The sequence below is a fragment of the Apus apus genome, chromosome 1, assembly GCF_020740795.1.
Source record: "Apus apus isolate bApuApu2 chromosome 1, bApuApu2.pri.cur, whole genome shotgun sequence".
Taxonomy (NCBI): domain Eukaryota; kingdom Metazoa; phylum Chordata; class Aves; order Apodiformes; family Apodidae; genus Apus; species Apus apus.
In genome coordinates this window covers 151,076,430-151,095,003 of record NC_067282.1, presented here as the reverse complement: position 1 = coordinate 151,095,003, position 18,574 = coordinate 151,076,430, and the positions used below count along the sequence as shown (strand labels likewise).

The window sequence follows — 18,574 nt, the reverse complement described above, 5'->3', positions numbered from 1 at the left end:
TGGCTTGAGCAATGTCACGCTTGTGCCAAGTCCTGGGAGTCAGTTGGGTAGGTTTGTTACCTAGCTGAGGGCTTGCAGTTGAATTTAGCTGCCTTGTGTGCATCTCATTTCTGGGGGGTGAAAACATAGTCACTTTTCTGATTCATGCTGAATTTCTCCCAAAAGTAGTCTGGTAGCAGTCAGGGAGAGCTGTCATGGTTTTGACCAGCTAAGGGTCCCATCACCTTTTGCTTTTAATATTACAGCAAACGGTTCTTACGTATGGCTTCCACCCCTCAAAAACACTTAATACAGTCACAGAATTTTGTGCCGTTTCCAGAAACAGAGACAAGCATGTAGGAGCTGCAGAAACTTGCCCCAGCTTCTTGTTAGCACTAAGTGGGAGAAAAAGTTTGGCTCTGATGATAGCTCCCACTTTCATCTATTGTCATGTCTCTGGGATCAGCAGCTCCAAAAGACGTAAAACTGGGAGGAAAAAAGACACCTCCTTTCTCCCCAGGTAAAGCTTCAATAATAGAAAACACCAGACCTGAAAACTTTACGTTGAAGTTTATTATGTATATAAATTATATAATCAGACAAGAGAATAACACTGTATCTTCAACAACCGTCTTCTGCTTTTTAGAAAACAAAAATGATTGGAAAAAAGAATTAACAAAGGCCTCCTAGTGTCATATAAAACAGTGTATAACCCACAGGAGCACCGTGGCCCCACAGAAAAAGTGATCACAGCATTATCTAGCAGTATAGAAACTGAGCAAACAGAGCTCTGGGGAGCTTTGTTTTTCTGACGAGACACAGACATCAAAGCTGCGTTTCCGATCCTGTAGAATTTTTGCAGGCACTCTGTATAGCAATGACAACTCTTGGCCATTGTTTTTAGCCTTTTCTACCCTTAGATTTTGGTGATAAAGTTAGTCTCTGAGGAGAGCTCACACCAAGCACAAGAGAGACTTTGCCTGAAGCCCCTTACAGCACTCTGATTTCTGGGGAGAAAAGTCTCTCAATATTAGTGGCAGAGCCAAGATCACAGTACCCAGTCAGGGGGAATTTCTCTCACAAGGACCGGGGAAGGTGGATTAGTTCAGGGTGAGGGAAGGCACAACAAGAAGGTGAAGGTCCTGCTCTTTCACATGGCAAATAAGCCCACGGCAACTGTTGTGGCTAGGAAGCTGAGCGCCAGGATCCACCGCACCAAGGGAGTGATGGGCATCATGCCTGTGTGTCTCTTGTTTGTCTTCTCACTTTCTTTCCCAGGCATTTGACCTAGATCAAATATGAAGGAAAAAAAAAAAAGGGGAGAAAAAACAGTGGGTGAGAAAAGCTTGATGCAAGAAGCTGCCTGTATGCCATGCTTGCTCTCCCCAATGCCAGAGTAGACGCTGCTGGGGTTGTTAAAGGGAGGAGAAAGCCCAGAGTCCCAGCTGGACTGGGGGAAACAGTGGGAGCAGGTTCTGCTCTCCTGGGGTAGGTGAAGAAAGGAAGGAGCAGCCTTGACCTGGGAAGCACAAAGGCTCACAACCCTGTATGTATGTGAGTAGGCACCTCTTTCCTTTGCTTACAGGCTTATAAATGCACTGTGCAGCTCCATCAAACCCCTGGTGTGTGCAGAAGACAGCCAAACACTCAAGCCAGAATTGTAAAAAGCATTTTATCTCTTCCATCTCATTGATTTAATTGGTTAGTTATCTAATGACCTTAAACAGGTAGTCCTTAGCACTCCAGACAAATTGTTTTCTCAGTGGAACTTTAGGATGGGATTCCTCATCCAAAACTATTTTTTTTTCTAAAAATCCAGCTTTTATAGGTGTATTGGGAAAGGAGCAGCAAAGTTTCACTTAGAACTTTTGCCGCCTTTTCCAAAGAAGTTGCTTTAAGGTTCACTTTTTAGAGATACACAAGAAAAATATCTGTTTACATTCTTTGCCATGGGAAAACTGTGATTTACTCCAGCATGCACCAAACAATCTCCCTTTTAGTTTCAGACTGGGTAGGTCATAAGGGCTTTTTATTTGAATTACACATTATCAGGGAAACCACTCTCCTCTATAAACATCTGAGCATGGCCCTTCCTCACTCTGTCACAATCACCCGAAAAGGGATTGCTGGGCTTGCAGCTGCTGCTCTGGCTTTGCCTGGTTCAGGATTGGTCCTTGCCGGAAGATGGAGATTTTTAAGTTTTGCAAAACTGATGGGCAGCCTTGTACATCCCCACTTCCCAGCTGGTAACATTTCACCATCCAGAAAAATGTTCACTATAAACCCAGCACACTTTTAGGAGTGTTTTTAACAAATACTTCTGGAAGGCAGGAAAATTAGGACAGGCTGATGGATAAGGCTTTGTGTCTGGAAGAGCCTTCTGTCAGGATAACAGCACCACAGCTGATCTGCAGAGCCCAAAATTGCCACCTCTGCTTCTGTGAACTTGAGGCGAGTTTTCTTTGTGGTCAAAACGCATGTGAGGCATGAACCTTACACTTGTTAAATCCTAAGAGGAGGAGAAGGGAGTTTTTCCTTGTAAAGCTCCCTCATTGACACTATTTCTGGAGAGTCCACATATGTCATTCTGTCACATCTAGAAGAAGTTTTGCACACACCAGTGCCTCTCCTTGCACTACCTACTCATGGCTGGAGAAAAGATGGGGCAAGTACCTTGTCCTCTTTTCTCAGTGGCTTTTACAAACAAGAACAGAGGAAGGGAGGAGACCAAAACTACAAGGGGCAATGTTAAACATATGCCCTTAGAAGTGCCTTACCGTGCTCATGTGATTTGTTAACGTTCCTTGTACGAAGTTCTGCCTTCAGCTGCACAGGGTGGCCATTCTCCTGGCCCTTAGACACCAACTCCTGCAGTGCCTCAAACACCTGAGAAGAAGGAACACTGTCTCGTTACATGGCCTCCTCTTCTTTCACTGGACCCCTTGCCCCTGCCCCAGGCACTTTAGGAACTAGAGGAAGACACAAGCCTTCAGCCCCAGTCTCCTGACATTTTTTTTTGCACAGTACATTATCTGCCTGTGAGGTCAAAAGCATGTTTTCCAAACTCCTTGTTCACTTTACAGGTTCTCCCTGCAGCTTCCAGCTCAAGGAGAAGGATACTGCCTGTCTTCTGATGGGAAGGAAAGCAAGATACCTGTGCATCCAGTCAGCATCCGCAGAGGAGCTGTGAAGTGGTACTATAGAGGTAGGACAGATAGATGGTGATTCCTACTCCCACTACAGGCCCTCATTCATATCTGAATAATGGCACACAAAAGAGACTGAATTCAAACCCTAGTGGGGGAGAAGAACTTATCAGAGAGCAGATTTTTACTAGGCTCCCAGGTTGGACAAGTGTAGCCATCCAACTCTGAGTAGCTTGCCCTAATCCAAAACTTCCCATGAGCTCCACTGTGGAATTACCAGCTTCGCCTTTCCCCTGTAGCTGTTACGTTTCAGAGAGGATGTGGCCAGGCAGGGCTGGCTGGTTGTTACTCACCCGTATATTCAGCAGGAATGCTTTCTTGGCCTCCTCCAAGACTCTCATCTTAGTGGCAAGATCCATCTCAATGGCATTCATGCGGGAGCGATAGAGCTGCTTGAACTTGGTGGCATTGGAGACTCCATCAAAGGTGAAGAAAGCCAGCCCTTCTCCAGTGCTGGGCAGCTGGAGGGCCTTTTGAGCAATTTTCTTCAGCACCTGTCCCCCAGACAGGTCTCCCAAATACCGAGTGTAGGCATGGGCCACCAGGAGCTCTGGGTGGTTCTTGCCTACATAGTGGAGCCTCTCAACGTATTTCCGAGTAGCCTCAGGACATGGGATCTCTTCCCTCCAGTTGCTGCCATAGAAGTACTCCAAGTCTTCCTCCAGGGCAGCTTTCCGGTGCAGCTCCGCCGGAAAATACACAGGGGAATAAACTGGGTTGTTCTTGTTACGTTCAATCTCTTCCTCCAGAGCAGAGTAGATGAAGTACAAGGATGCTGTAACCAGCTGAAAGAGAAGGAAGATGATGAGCTACAGGTGCATCTGTCTTCTTCAGGTCTGGGGGACAAATCCTATTAACAAAAAGTTTACTCATGGGCACACCTAGGATGGGTCATGCACATCTTTGGTGTTGCAGGTTTCCCATGTGGAGAACAGAGTTGCAAGGTGCAGTGAGACACTGTTTAGCCTTTTTCCTCTTCTGCTTGAGGCAGCACCAGGTAAGACCTAAGCCCTTTGCAGTAGATATTGGTCTTATCTGCTCTTAAAAGCTGCTACCTTCACCTTGAAGTTAAAGGTCTTGCAGCTTCATTTAATAGAAACTGGAGTCCTATTAATTCATGCCTGGTCTATTCATCTCCTCTCTTGGTCAATAGAGAGGGTATTCCCTAAGGTATATTTTCTGGTGCATTGTTCAAATCTAAATGCTTCAAGATGTGGCTTCCTGTTGTGGGGCCCTGTGAGATGATGACACACCCCATTCAGTTTTCAGGGTATTCATCATGTTGGCATCCCACCATCCTGGGAGCTGGGGCACCACTGCTCTCCTCATTTAGATTTGTGAAGAGGGTTGCGCCCTCAGCTGCCCCCAGCAGACAAGATAAAAGGGGGCTGAAAGCACAGCCTGCCTCTGAAAGATGCCTTTGTGAAGGAATGCTCTGAGGCTGTGTGTTCTCTCTATTTTGAAACCATTGTTGTTGTTGTTTTTCCCAGCTTATGTGTTACTTTATTTTCTCTGCCAGCTTTTCCACGTGGCATAAAACAATCTAGCTGTGTTCTTTCCTTCTCCAGGCTTTCTGTTTTCAGAGGCTCTAGACATATTTACACCTACACAACCCCTTCCTTACACTGGAATCCCTTCTCAGCCACAAAGGGTAAAACATGAAGGTGTTGCAGTTCAGGTGAGTCAGGTTTGGAGGCGGGAGAGGCGGGGAAGAACGGAATTAAGCTGGTGGCAGGAGAGAAAGCAGTTTACTCTCCAACAAAGCAATCAGTTCTGCAGTAAAAGAGTCGTGTTTCAACTTTTCCCCAATGTATCAGCAAAGAGGACTTTGGTAAGCACATAGGCAGTGGCTTGGTTGTGGAAGCAAATAGTCAGATTCTGGGGAGTCATGTGTCAGGACAGATATATACCCTTGCCAAGAGAGCAAACAAAAATAGAAGTTTTTAAACAATAACCTGCTATCCAGCTTACTGGAAATGAAATAAAATATGGGAACATTGCCTAACAAATTAAGAAAGTACAACTTGACTGGTTGTTTTCAGAAGCAGATAGTGATTTAATGGGAAATGTGGATTTTTAAAACTGCCATTACATCTTAAAACCCACATCACATCTGACTCCCCCTGACAGCATGTAAGTATCTTCTAATAAACTGAGCTGTTTTCTTCAAAGCCTGAAGAAACCCTCCTGCCAGCTTGTCTCAAAGTTCACTGCCTCACCCGTGCTGCAGTTCTAACAGCAGGAAGTCAGCACCTGAGATTAAACTTCTGCTTGACTAAGTACCCTGAATGCGACCTGTCAGAAATAAGTAGGCTTTTTCCTGCTCTTGTGGATTTATTTGCCAAGGAACAATTCAACAACAAAGTAATTAAACCACAGGTTGGATCGCTAGCTGTTATTTGCAAGCCCAGGCGTCACATCCTGTAGCCTCCCAGGAATTTCTGGCCCAAGGTGTGTGCTTTGTTTTTGCTCATCGCTTTGTTATGTGGCTTAGATCCCAGGAATCATGTATCAAGCCTGGCTAGGTGCAGACTAATATTTGCAAATGTTTCTCTTTTATCCTAAGAAAAACAACAGGCTCCTACCTGTTAGAGGCAGACATGGCTTGCTCAAACTCAGTCTGCCTTTGAGTTCTTACTGTTCATGATCTCAGCTCTGGTATAAGCCAAGTGACAATGGAAACACTGCAAAGTTCAGTGCCAGAGATGATCCCACATCCTCAGTTTCTCACAATACCATCATTATTTCTAGTTGTAGCTGCTTAGAGCGCTGTTAATTTAGTATTCTCCCTCTTTGGGGCATTTCAGCAACTCAAGTATCTGCACATAGCCATGTCTCCTTTAGCTGTCATTGCCAATAATCAATATGCAGGCATTTATGAAGAAAACAGAAAAACAACAGAATTAATCCCATCAGCCTCTTTGTCTTTTTATCCAGTTTCAGCTTGGCTGCCCATCCTGACGCACACAGTCCTGCCCTGCCTTGTGCCAGAGGAGCCGGTAAGATCTTACTGTGCTGCAGTTTGAGGAAGATCACGTCTTGCCCAGGAGATGCTGATACCAGACAGCTGTAATGCAAAGCACCTCCTTACTTGCACCACCCCCCTCCTCCCCCTTTAGTCCCCCTGCAGCCCATCCGACCTAGCAGTTTATTTCCTGGCAAGGAAATCCCATCCCTGAGCAATTCTGCTACAAAGTACCTTAAACTCCTGGAGTGACACTTGCCCCTTCTGAAAATTCTTCATGAACGGGGTGTTCTCTGCCTGCTCGTGCACCTCCTTGGTGGCTTCCTTCATCAGTTCTGACAGGTCCTTGGACATGCTGAAGGAAGAGCAGCAAAACAGATGTCAGTGCTGTCGCACTCCTCTGGCAAAAGGGATGTTAGCTCTGTAGGAGAAAAAAGGGGGATTGCAGGAAGAAAAGCAGAGCATTCCCGAGAGCCGTGGGTGGGAAGAGGGGAGCACCAGCATCCCAAGTGCTGTCCCGAGCAGGGAGGACAGACAGACTCCATCCAGAAGCCAAAGCAGGAACATGCCATTCCCTGCATAGCAGAAACAGGAACAGCATACCTAAAAGCAGGGGGAGAAACAGTACTCTTCTGTCAAAGAATTCCCTTTTCATTCCCGTCCCACTCTCACCTTTCGGAGCTGTGCGTCCGGGAAGTTTCCATGTTTTCCCACTTCGTTTCACTCCTCCGCTTCCCTGTTGTTTTGGTTGGTTGGTGTTTGTTTTCTTTCCTTCCTGCTCGTGCTTGCCTCCTTCCTCTCAGCTCCCAGGACAGAGAAGCCTCTGAGCTGGGCAGCCCGTCTCCCGCATCCAGTTTTATACAGCCCGGGCCACGTGAGCAGCCAAACCGCTGACCTCAGTGTGTACAGCAAAACTTCTTGCAACACCACTGCATTTCCTTTCCCGGCGCTGGCTGCCACCCTGTCCTCTCCCTGCAGCCCCGAGGGACCAGAAGGAAGTCACCTGATGAGTTTAGACTACTAAGCACAAACAAGAGGATGTCCCACAGCTTCTCTCTCCTTCCAGAGTTCCCGGCTCTGTAACCCTTTCGGCGCAGTGCCTGTGGGCAGGCAGAGCGCAAGTGCTGCAGGAGCTGCTCCCTGTGCTGAGGGTAGCGGGATTGGACAAGGAGGGGTGGATTTGCAGGAGCAGTGCCTGGGGCAGGGTGGGCAGCCTCCTCTCCCTACGCCCCAGTCTGTGCCCTGGCTGCACCCTGCCTGGAGAGGTAAGAGAACACCCATCCTCATCTGCCCTAGCACAACTCAGGTATAAACATCTTAATTCCCATGACTGTGCCCATCTTCAGAGAGTCTCTGCCAGCAGGGACCCTGGGGTGTGTGCCAGTCCTGGGCATGGGGGGCTGCTGTGGCACATGCATGCACCAGAACTGCTCATGCAGAGTGCTGGGCACTGGGAAATAAGCCCTGTCCCTTTGCATGGAGCCAGCACAGGTGTGCCTGTGCTGATGCACAGGGAAAGGAGCCTTTCCACACTCCCTGGTGCATGGAAAAAATACTGTGTGATTTGTGTGGCAAAAGGCTCCTGCTATTAGCACAGCTGTGTGCAGGGCAGTTTTGAAGAATAGCATGCCACCTCCTAGATGCCCTGAAGGTTGGGGTAGCTGGTGGACTGAAAAGATGTGATACAAGACTTGAGGGAAACTGAGAAATCCTGCAGAGACTTTCAGAAGCAAAGAATTTCTCTGATTAGGAAAAAGAGGGTCGGACAAGGTGCTTTTCGCAGTATCTGGCTGCTCTGCTATTTTGTCTGGTGAAGTGGTCAGAGGCAGCCAGCAGATGAAGCTGAGCCCTTCTTTTCCAGCCGTGGCTGAGCTGCTGCAAGCAGGGCTAGCCAGGATGGACGATGCATCGCCAGCTGTACTTCGGAAAAGAACACACCTTGTGCTCGACCCAAAGAGCTGGGCTCTTAAAGCCACTGTAGGGGAGAGAAAGCCCCATACTGAAGCCATGCATGGGGTGGTAGGGAGACAGAGCCTGGGCAGGAGGGGAAAGGCATCTTCTGTCCATCTGTCCCCTCTAGCGAGTCCACTCTGGGGCTTTGTTGGTGGGTGCTGTGGTCCAAGCTGCCTGCCTTGCATGTCTTCCTGTCCCTACACCTGGCACAGCTGGGTTTGGTGCTAAAAGTTAGAAGGATGTCCTGGAAGAAATATGCTTCTACACTTGTTTTTTTTTTGTCTCAGGCAGACATCTGGCATGTGGTGCAGCACTCAGGAAGAATTACTCAGCGCTTCCACGCTGACTCAGCCAGACTTTTCCTGTCTTTCTTTGTCTTTTAAAGCAACAGTGCTTTAAAAGACACATTCCACTCTTACCCCCATGCCATTGCAGACCGCTTGCTGCTGGATTGCTTGGTTTTCTGTAAGGTAAAATAAATATATCAGGATGTGTGAATCTTTGAAGCAAGTGTGACAAAGCCCCAAACATACCCTGAGAGAGGGCTCCAGTGCAGAGTCCATGGGAGCACCAGGCTTCATAGCCAGTCCCTCCTGAAGACATTGATGCCATTTTGCCACAGGGATGGCCCCAAAATGAGCCTTTTCCTCTGGCATTGCTCCTTAAATCTCACCTTTCCTGTCCTTTTCAGCGTGTCCTATTCTGAGATGGGAAGCTGGAGCACAGATTGAACCTTTAGTTCTAGTGGAGGGAAGTAGGAAATATATAAGAATACGAAAATGAAGAATATTATTAATTTTATTAAATAATATGAAAAAAACCCCACCTTCAAGGCCTGGTCCTTTCATCTTTGTTCTGCAGCTCCAGTAATGTACCCAGTTCCCCTCCAAGGAACTTCTGGTTGCTTTCAGGCCAGTGCTTTTGTCCCCTGCCTGCCTACCTTCTTCCCAGAGTTTGCATGCTTGGAGGCACTCCAAAGGATGTATCCAAAAGTTCCACCTCCTTCCTTCCATTCAGGGTTGAGGTAGATGTGGATGTGAGACTTTGGGGGAGAGAGGGTGCCTCGTGATGTCACTGCCATTCTGGGTAGTATACTTCTTCCCAGGTATAAGTCCTGGCTCGTAACCACACTGTCCAGGACATGGAGCCAATGCATCTCCTTCTGGATCTTGAAACTTCAGTTTCTCCTGGGCTGGTCACAAGGGATCACAGAATTATTGAGGCTGGAAAAGATCTCTGAGATCATCAAGTCCAAACTTATGACCTAACACCATCACATCGGCTAGGCCATGGCACGAAGTGCCACATCCAGCCTTTCCTTAAACACCTCCAGGGATGGAGTCCACCACTTCCCTGGGCAGTCCATTCCAATGTCTGATCACCCTTTCTGTGAGGAAGTGCTTCCTAATATCCAACCTAAACCTCCCCTGGCTCAGCTTCAGGTCATGTTGGCTCATCCTGTCACTAGTTGCCTGGGAGAAGAGCCTGACCCCCACCTTCGTGCAACCTCCCTTCAGGTAGTTGAAGAGAGTGATAAGGTCTCCCCTGAGTCTCCTCCAGGCTAAACAACCCCAGCTCCCTCAGTCTATCCCTATAAGACTTTCCCTCTAGTCCCTTCACCAGCCTTGTTGCTCTCCTCTGGACCAGCTCCAACACCTCAAGATCCTTCTTGAAGTGAGGGGCCCAGAACTGGACACAGTACGTGAGGTGAGGCCTCACCAGTGCTGAGTACAGGGAGAGAATTACATCCCTGCTCCTGCTGGCCACACTATTCCTGATACAAGCCAGGATACCATTGGCCTTCTGGGTCATCTGGGCACACTGCTGGCTCATGTTCAACTGGTTGTCAACCAGTACTCCCAGGTCTCTCTGCTGGGCAGCTGTACAGCCACTCTTCCCCCAGCCTGAAGTGCTGCCTGGGGTTATTGTGGCCAAAGTGCAGGGCCCTGCACTTGGTCTTGCTGAATTTCATGCCACTGGGCTTGGCCCATTGACCCAGCCTGTCCAGGTCCTCCTGCAGCTTCTTCCTACCCTCCAACAGATCAACAACCAGCCCACAGCTTGGTGTCATCCGCGAGTTTACTAAGGGTGGACTCAAACCCCACATCCAGGTTGTCAGTAAAGATGCTGAATAGGACTGGGCCCAGCACTGATCCCTGGGAGACACACTGGTAATCAGATGCCAACTGGATGCAGCTCCATTCACCATCACTCTCTGGGCCCGGTCATCCAGGCAGTTTTTAACCCAGCAAAGGATGCACCTGTCCAAGCCATGGACTGGTAGCTAGTTGAGGTAGACCACATCCACAGTCTTCCCCTCATCCACTAGGCAGGTCTCCCAGTCATAGTAGATCAGATTAGTCAGGCAGGACCTCCTTCCTTTCCTAAACCCATGCTGGCTGGGCCTCATCCCTTGATTGTCTTGTACATGCTGCTTGATGGCACTCAGGATTATCTGCTCCATAGCAGATAAGGTCCTAACTGCAGCTCACCTCCACTGGGAGCTTTTCCATAGATGCAGACAAGCAAGCCATGCCCCATAACTTATTTATGCCATCTGGTTTCTAGCTATCAAGGTTACTTGGGATGGAGCAGCTGTGAGACTGGACCCAGTTCTCCAGAAAAGCCCAAATGCTCTGCAGCAAGATGAAAGGAGAACTGAAAGTGATGTGTCATCATCTTTGTGGTCCCTGGCCTGCGGCATTTCCAGCCCCATCCAGCACTCTCCAGCAAGGACTTGCATTGCTTCTGCTGTGCTGTTGCTATGCAGCATGGGAAGGTTAATGACACCAAGTGTGCTGCTGTCAGTGATCTGTGAGGGACCATCTCTTCTTAGAAGAGAACGTGGGATATTGACACGTGAGAGCAATGCACGGGGAAGGAGCTGTGTGCTCTGAGCAGAAGGAACAAACTGCCCAGAGCAACTCGCTCTGGGCATAGTGGGCACAGGAAAGCAGAGGCCAGTCTGTATCCAGGTCACTTTGAGATTTTGCTTGGACCTCATTGAAGCATCAGACCTGTGGTCTCCAACATTCCTACCAGAAGCCCTATGATCTCCTATTCTTCCAGAGAGCTGGCTGGTGCTAGGGGCACCAGTGAAACTGCCCAGGAGATTTCTAGCAGAGGTGAACCAAGTAGCCTCAGGCAAGATATTTGTAATAGTTCCTGTTGGGCTTAAAAGCCTCTGTCTGCCCAGCCCAACCTCTGAGAAAATGCTTAATCAACAGATGGTGTAGATAAATGGTTAACAACAGCAGGAAGTTAGTGTTTGCATCTGGGATAAGGGAGGGGGTGGGGGGGTTTCTCCTCTTTATAGACTTAACAACATGTTCTGCCAACAGATTTATGGTCAGAAATGTCTCGTTACACAGGCAGTCATGGATTGCCAAGTCAGCTCTCCTGAACCCGTGTGGGAAGTGCCCTTAGACACTGGGCTCGGGCCAGCAGCTCCCGGCAGCTCGGCAGGGGAGGCACCAGCCGGTGAAAACCAGCCTTCCCGGCTCCCCGGGGTTAATGGGCTCTCTCAGACAGTGACACAGCAAAATGCACCGTGACACAGCAAAATCCAGCCGCCTGGTGTGCACCGGGAGAGCTGACTCAGTAAGCAGGATTTGCTGTGTAATGGGAAAAGAAAATAAAAATAAGTTGCTATAGCCACTTGCTGAAGAAGGGAGTCCGTGCAGGAGTGCAGGGGGATGTTACGTGCTAGTTTGTGTTTACCAAAGGGAGATAGCCCAGCCCTGCTGGCCCTGGCAGAACTGCCTGTGCTTGCTGCAGTCAGCATTGAGCCATCCAAGACCAGATCAAAGGTGCAGGTGGAAAAAAGGAGGTCAGGAGTACAAGGCACTGCAGATCCCCGTGGGGAGCACAGGCACTGCAGGTGTCCTCTGGGCTGGCATTGCTGGTACCCTTGGGAGAGCCCTATAGACACACATGGGTGTGCTGGGCAAACCCCATATGTGGGAACCCCGGAGACCAGCGTGGTGGGAAAATGGAGGTGCAGGCAGATTTCTCAGGCTTAAGAGAACCAGCATGACCAAAAATAGGAAGTGCAGATTGCAATACATACTTTTAAAGATGTGTGGATGTATGTGTCTCCAGCACATGGCTATGAGCAAGGGGAGAGCTCTGGGCTAGCTGGGAGCAGGGCAGGGAGGGAGAACCCTGCAAGGCACGTGCCTGCTCTGCAACCAGAGACTCAGGGTCAGGTAGTGACATGAAGTGTGAAGAAGGTCTCCAGGTTACTGGTACATGGGGCTGAAATTTTGGGGAAGAGTGCATAGAGTCCACCTCACTCCTCAGAGTCTCAGTGTTGGCAGGGATGGAGCCTGTGTCCTGCTGGGGATTTGCTTTGGGAGCAAAACGGAGGTGTTGAAATGAGCAGGGCAAAGTTAGAAATAAAAGTACCGTTTGGACAAATGTTTCAGACCAAGCCGCCTCCCTTGTTTCAGTCCTACAGGGTGTAAAGCAAAGTGTGCCCTGACTGTCAGACTGGACAAGCCGAAAATCTGGATTTGAAAGTCACACATATGCAACAAGTACGACTTTGTGCCACAGCTCACACACCCTTTTCTCAGAGGAGGGGAGGAGATGGAGCTGAAAACCAAGTTCTGCAAAGAGAGTGAGACCCAGACACCCCCTCATGCCCCCCAACACCACCCACCGTGGTTTCCACCTCACCCCCCCATGGTTCCCTGCCCCTGCGCTATGGGAAATGTGCATCCTCCTCCCTCGCGGGGCTGCACAGCCGCGGCTATTTCTAGAGATTTCTCCGATTGTCCAGAGAAGCAGGGACCGGGGCCAAGAACAGCAGCTGCAATCTCAAGGCAGAGCCCAGGAAACCGCCCCTTAGCAAAAAAACAGCCTCACGTGGACCCTGCTCTACCGTGACTCAGCAAAAGAGCCCCGCAGCCCTAGGGCGGAACCTTTACTCAGCAATATGCTGTGCCCCAGCGTGACCCTGACTCAGCAGGACGCCCACGCTGGGGAAAGGGTGAGTCAGTATGATTGGGAGGCAGGCTGGGGGGTTTTGAGGCTCACACAAGAGTGGGGAGTCCCGGCAAGGACATGGGGCATCACTGGCAGAGGCAAAATGCTTCCCCCCCCTCCAGCTGTGCTTCCCAGTGCTCTGCAGCTGTGCTGGGGGGCGGGCGGGGTGGTGAAAGGGCCGGGAAAGGCCAGAAGAGTTGTCTCATGCTGGGAAAGCTGCCCAGCTTGCTGACCTGCGGACATGGAGAATGGTGTGGCTGTTTGCCCTGGGACCGGGACAGTCCCTGCTCCATACCGGGGGGAATCAAGGCACAGGAACACTGCTCTCTGCAGTGCTGGATGGGCACCTGGCTCCTCCTGCACTGGTGGAAAACAGCAAACCCAGGGAATATGGGGTGTGGGAAGGAGTTTAATTTAGGGGCTGGCATGCGGGGTGTGCCGAGTGTAAGCTGCTTACCCACAGCCATACATATGTCAGTAGCACAGCCTGGCCCCCTTCCCCTCCCCGTCCCGTCCCCCCCCCCCCTTTTTTTTTTTTCTCCACATTCATTACAAAAAAATCACTCGGGGGCAGGCACATGAGATTGCATTTACCTGCCTGAGCTGCTGTTTGGAAGAGCTTTGCTTTAAAAGCATGACACTACATGCTAACAAGAAGGAATAAGAAAAGGGGGATTATCACGGGCAGATGTTTCTGGGAGCAGGGTGTGCTCAGTGTTGGAAGAGCCTCATGCACTGCAGTGCTCATGGACTGCAGCTGCTAGTGTAAAAGAGCAAGAACTTCTCCCTTTTCAGGGAGGTCTTCCATAGCATCCCAGGCACCGGGGGGCCAGAGCTGTCAGTTCTGCGTGGCCGAGATCCCCTGTTCCTGCGCAGCGCCTGGCACAGCAGGACCTTGGGACCATGGCTGAGGCTCTTAAGCTAAATAATCATTAACAAGATCACCGGTGCAATGTAGGATTTCAATTAATGTGTTCAGCTGCCAGGTGTGGCCTGGCAGAGATGAGAGGGACTAGAGGTGCTTGGGGTGGGGTGAGCTGCCCCGTTATTGCTCTGCCAGAGCTGGTGGTTGATGGTGTGAATTGCTTTATGAAATGTGTTCCTGCCTGGAAGCAGCGGGGACAGGCAGAGGGGCACTGGTGGCAGCTGATCACCTGCACTCTGGCTTTTTTTTCTTCATTTATTTTTTTATTTGCACGGAAATTGTACAAAGAAGCTCAGAGAAACTAGCACCTATCTCTCACTGAGACTGGCTTGGTATTTAAAGCTTTTTTTTTTTTTTTTTTTTTTTTTTTCAAGGAGCTAAAAATACCACTGAAATGCCTCACAGAAATTTTTCTAAACACAGATTTTCCTGCTGCTCTGTGCTGGAGAAATATTCTCCCCTCAAGCTGGAGGAAAGCCATGTCCTTGCTTCACCCCACTGTCAAATTCACCTTGTGCCTGATCCACACTTTTCTGCCAAGATTGGCCAGGAAAACACAGTGCCTGAAGACTGGTACATGTAGCTTTTCAGTGCCAGGAGGGAATTACTCATCCTCCCCTGAAAAAAGCCCTGCTGCAGAGCCTGCCTCCCCTGGGGTCTCCTTGCCAGGGCTGAGCCCCCAGCCTCACTGTTGCAGAGCAGAACACTCCTGTGCCTCCTGGCTCCTGCCAGGACCAAAGTCCAGCCCTGCAGAAACATTGCTGGAGACAACAGTGAACTACCCATGGGTAGTGATCCTGTCCCCCCTCACCCATCTCTGTCCTCTGACCACTGGCAACCCTGCTGGGAGGGGGAAATGAATCTTCCTTCTTGTGCAGTGTGAACCCACTGTGCTTTCTGTGCACCCTCACACAGACAGGATTTTGCAAGGACAACGGCAGATGGGGAAGAGGAAGCTTTTACATGTGAGCCTGTGCCCCTGAGTCCCTGTTCCCTTGCTCAGGTTTCGCCGGTCTCTGACACAAAGCAACAGGGACACTTGTTCACCCAGCAGAGGTGCTGGGTGCCGTGCAGGATGTTCTGAGTGCCCTAAAAGCCAGGGGAGAGTAGGCAAGTCAAGGAAAGAGACATCTCCTCAGGGATACCTTGGGATCACCCTGGTGCAAGAAGTCACTTCTGTCTGTGTGGTTTGTGAAATACCTTCAGGAGAAACAGAAAAAAACCCAACAGACTGGCTGCCAGTACACACCTTGTGTTGCACTGGTGACCACTGGTCACCTCCATTTCCTTGCTTCTGAGCATTGGGGCACCTACTTTTACTCTCATGTGTGTGCATATTTTCCTATCTGCCTTCCTTTTTTTTTTTTTTTTTTTTTTTTTTTGTCTTTTTTCCTCTCTTCTTGTGCTTCCTTTTGCTTATGCCCCCACACAGATAAAAATGAGCTACCTACAGAAACATTTTCTTTCCTCACAACCCCCTTCTCTGCTGGATCCACACTGTACATCCTTTCCCAGCATCTCCATCTGCCCTGAGCTGCACCACTAAAAGTGATCTGAAGGGAAGAGAAAGGAGCTTTATTCTCATGTTGTGAAGGAAGGGGGAATTTTGTTACCCAAAATAAGCTTTGGGGAAGTTTTGACATGACAGAGCAACATGAAAGTCCTGGGGGATGGAGAAGAGCCTTCCAACTGTGTGGGACACTGCAGTTCTGATTTGTGAGACAATGTTCTGGGAAATCAGGAGATATTTTTGTTAACGACTCTTTAAAGAAAATAAATTCGTATAATATTTGGAGCTTAGTAGTGGGTAAAAGAGAAGCATTTATTTTTTTGCCTCTGCACAAGCAATGCTGGTATGCCAAGAACCACACAACCCAAGCATCATGGAAATTCTCGTTAACTTTTAGCAGATACTTGATTTTTAGAGCTGTGGAGCAACTCCGACCCAGTACAAGGAAGTTATACTTTTCTTTAGTTTACATAGCAACAACTGTTCTGGGGCATGCAAAATATGCATCCAGGTCACAATCCTTTTCCTGGCATGGTTATTACTGGATGCTTAGACACAGTGCAAGTGCTCTCCTCCCCGGCCCTGGTGCAGTGGCAAAGCCTCAACGCGTGCTGTAGAACCATAAACGTGGGAGTCCACGCTGAGCTTGCAGCATAATACTTAGAATAAGGACAAACTTTGGTTTGTTTTGTTTCCAGCGGCTGCGAGCCCTTGCTAAGCAGGTCACTGCGAGGGGAGAGGTTGTCCTCTGCACTTTGGTGGAGCTCAGGCTGGGTGTGCGAGGGACCACAGCCATCTGGTGGTCAGAAGTGAGCAAGCAACGGTATTTCTTTTTAACACAGCAACATTAGAAAACACTTTTAAAAAGAGAAAAGCGTTTAAAGGAAATCTTAGTGGCAGTGCATTTATTTATTTATTTATTTATTCGTTTGGTTATTTATTTATTTTTCAATCATAAAACAGTTTTTTTGCCAATGCAGGAACTCCTGGGCAGTGCTTAAAATAATCCCTTGCAGTTCTGGCACGTGTTTTTTTTTTTTTTTTTCCCCAAGTTTCTTTAAAAGAAACCTTGCAAAATTGTTCAAGCTATTACTGGTATCATTTGTAACAGAAACGACAGTACTAATTTGAACATGGAAGAATTTAGTGCCCTTGTCCCCATTTCTCATATCCTCAGTTGCTTGAAAAAATGAGATGTCCCTACACTGGGTGGCCCACAGGGAAGAGTACGACCACCAGGACTGGCTGCATGGTGGGGAGAGGACAGGCTTGCCACAGTAACACTGCAATTTCACCTGTTGGTCATCGTTTCACACTGACCCTACTTGGCAGCCAGCTAAAACCCTTCCCACCTGTTCGCCCCTGTGATGAAAATAGCTGCAAGCAAATTCCTCTGTGCTCAGGTCCTCCTTGGGGACAGTCCCCACTCAGCTTTGCCAGCTCCTGTCCTGGCTGTCTAGGGAGCCAGAAAACAAGGAAAGAAAGTGAGGGTGGAGAAGGAGTCCTCACCCTGAGGTGGGCTCAGGGCATTTCAGGGGCAGCAAGGAGTAGCTTGAACTCCCCATGCTCAGGGCTTGCTTTCGGAGATGGCTTCATTTCTCTTTCAGGGGAAGCCTGGCAATGCACCAACAGAGCTGGGGGCACTGAGAGCTCTAAGTGCTCACTGAGTCATGATCCAGGGTTCAAAACATCACTGTGGTGAACAACTTGGTGTCCTTTGCAAATGCTGACTGGGCACCAGAAGCCCTCCCTTCCCAGCAGAGCCAGGCAGCCCAAGTCCAGGCACTGGCAAGAGGGTTTGGGCATTGGGCCCCTTGCTCCAGAGGCCCTTCTGGCCCCACAATTGCAAAATTTGCCAGCCTGGGCTGCATTGTGCATCTGCTTCTGCTTCCTCTTCTGTAGGTGCTCCAGGAGGGGATGCTCAGCATTTGTCCCTTTCACCTTTCCTCCTTGTTCTCAGTTTTTCTGTTGAGACTTGCAGGAGGGAAGCTGGGGGGGCTCTCAGACTCTGGTGCCTTAACTCAGAGTCTTGCCTCACAGGAGGGACCTTTCCTTGAAGGTCTGCAACACTTGGGGGGATGCTGCGCTGGCTTGTAGCTCATGAGCCCTCCTTTGAGTGTCCTCCTCCAGGCCAAGCTCCCAGCACAGAGCCTTTGGTGCAAGCTCTGTGTGAAGGTGCTCTCCAGAGAGGTACTCTCCAGGGAGCTGAGTTTGGCTCTGGGCTGGCTACAGGGTTGACAGCAGAGGCCAGAGCCAGTGCTGCATGGGCAAATCCAGCCTCTCCACCCAGGTTTCACTTCTAGCATCTGCTGGGACAAGGATGCTTTGGAGATTATTTTAAAAAAGAAAAAAAAAAAAAAAAGAAAAGAAAAAAAAAAGAAGGCTATTTCAGGAAGCTGAATGGTAAAAATGGAGTTGTGATAGAGGTCTGCAGCTGTGCTGCTCCCGTGCTTGCCACATGAAATCCTCACAGAGTTGGTAAGGCAGAAACCCGCAGCTCTTAGGCCACGCTCTTCAGAGACAAAGTGCTTTGCACGATTCATTCGACCTAAACCCTTCTTAGGTGAGGAAAGTGGGGTCCTGTGGCATGGTGAAGTCCTGCTGCAGAGCTGTCTGCGGGAGGGTGAGTAGCTCACAGATGAAGACACAGATGTTTAGCTTCAGTCAACCTCCAACAGAGCCACTCCTGGACTCATCAGCAAGATGGGGCAGGACAGGAAGCTTTTAGGCTGGAGATTTCCCTCCCTCCCACCTCCAGAAGATAGCATGCACACCCTGGTTTAAGGACTGCTGCTTGAAGAGGATTACATTAAATATATAATACCATCTGGTTCAGAAAGGTCTTCACACAGAGGCATCTGGAATGCAATGGAATTGGAAATGACAATTCATTTTGCCAAGGGACAGACTGTCCAGGGGTACTATGTGCTGCCCATCTTGGCAAGCTGAAGGAGGCATAGAGCCTCCTCCCATCCCACAACTGCTTACAGAAGAGGAAACCCAGCACCCTGCTTTGTCCCGCCCCGCTGCCACGAACTGTGACTGGC

General features: G+C 49.3%; 1 protein-coding gene across 1 annotated transcript; it reads right to left on the bottom strand.

Moving 5' to 3' along the window:
* Positions 1-534: 534 nt before the first annotated feature.
* Positions 535-6,990, bottom strand: HMOX1 (heme oxygenase 1). The gene is made up of 5 exons (XM_051609181.1): positions 6,823-6,990; positions 6,385-6,505; positions 3,479-3,970; positions 2,757-2,865; positions 535-1,266 (listed from the first exon to the last, which is right to left on the bottom strand). The coding sequence occupies exons 1-5, from the start codon at positions 6,852-6,854 to the stop codon at positions 1,130-1,132; spliced, it is 891 nt and encodes a 296-aa protein (XP_051465141.1). The 5' UTR covers positions 6,855-6,990; the 3' UTR covers positions 535-1,129.
* Positions 6,991-18,574: the final 11,584 nt, after the last annotated feature.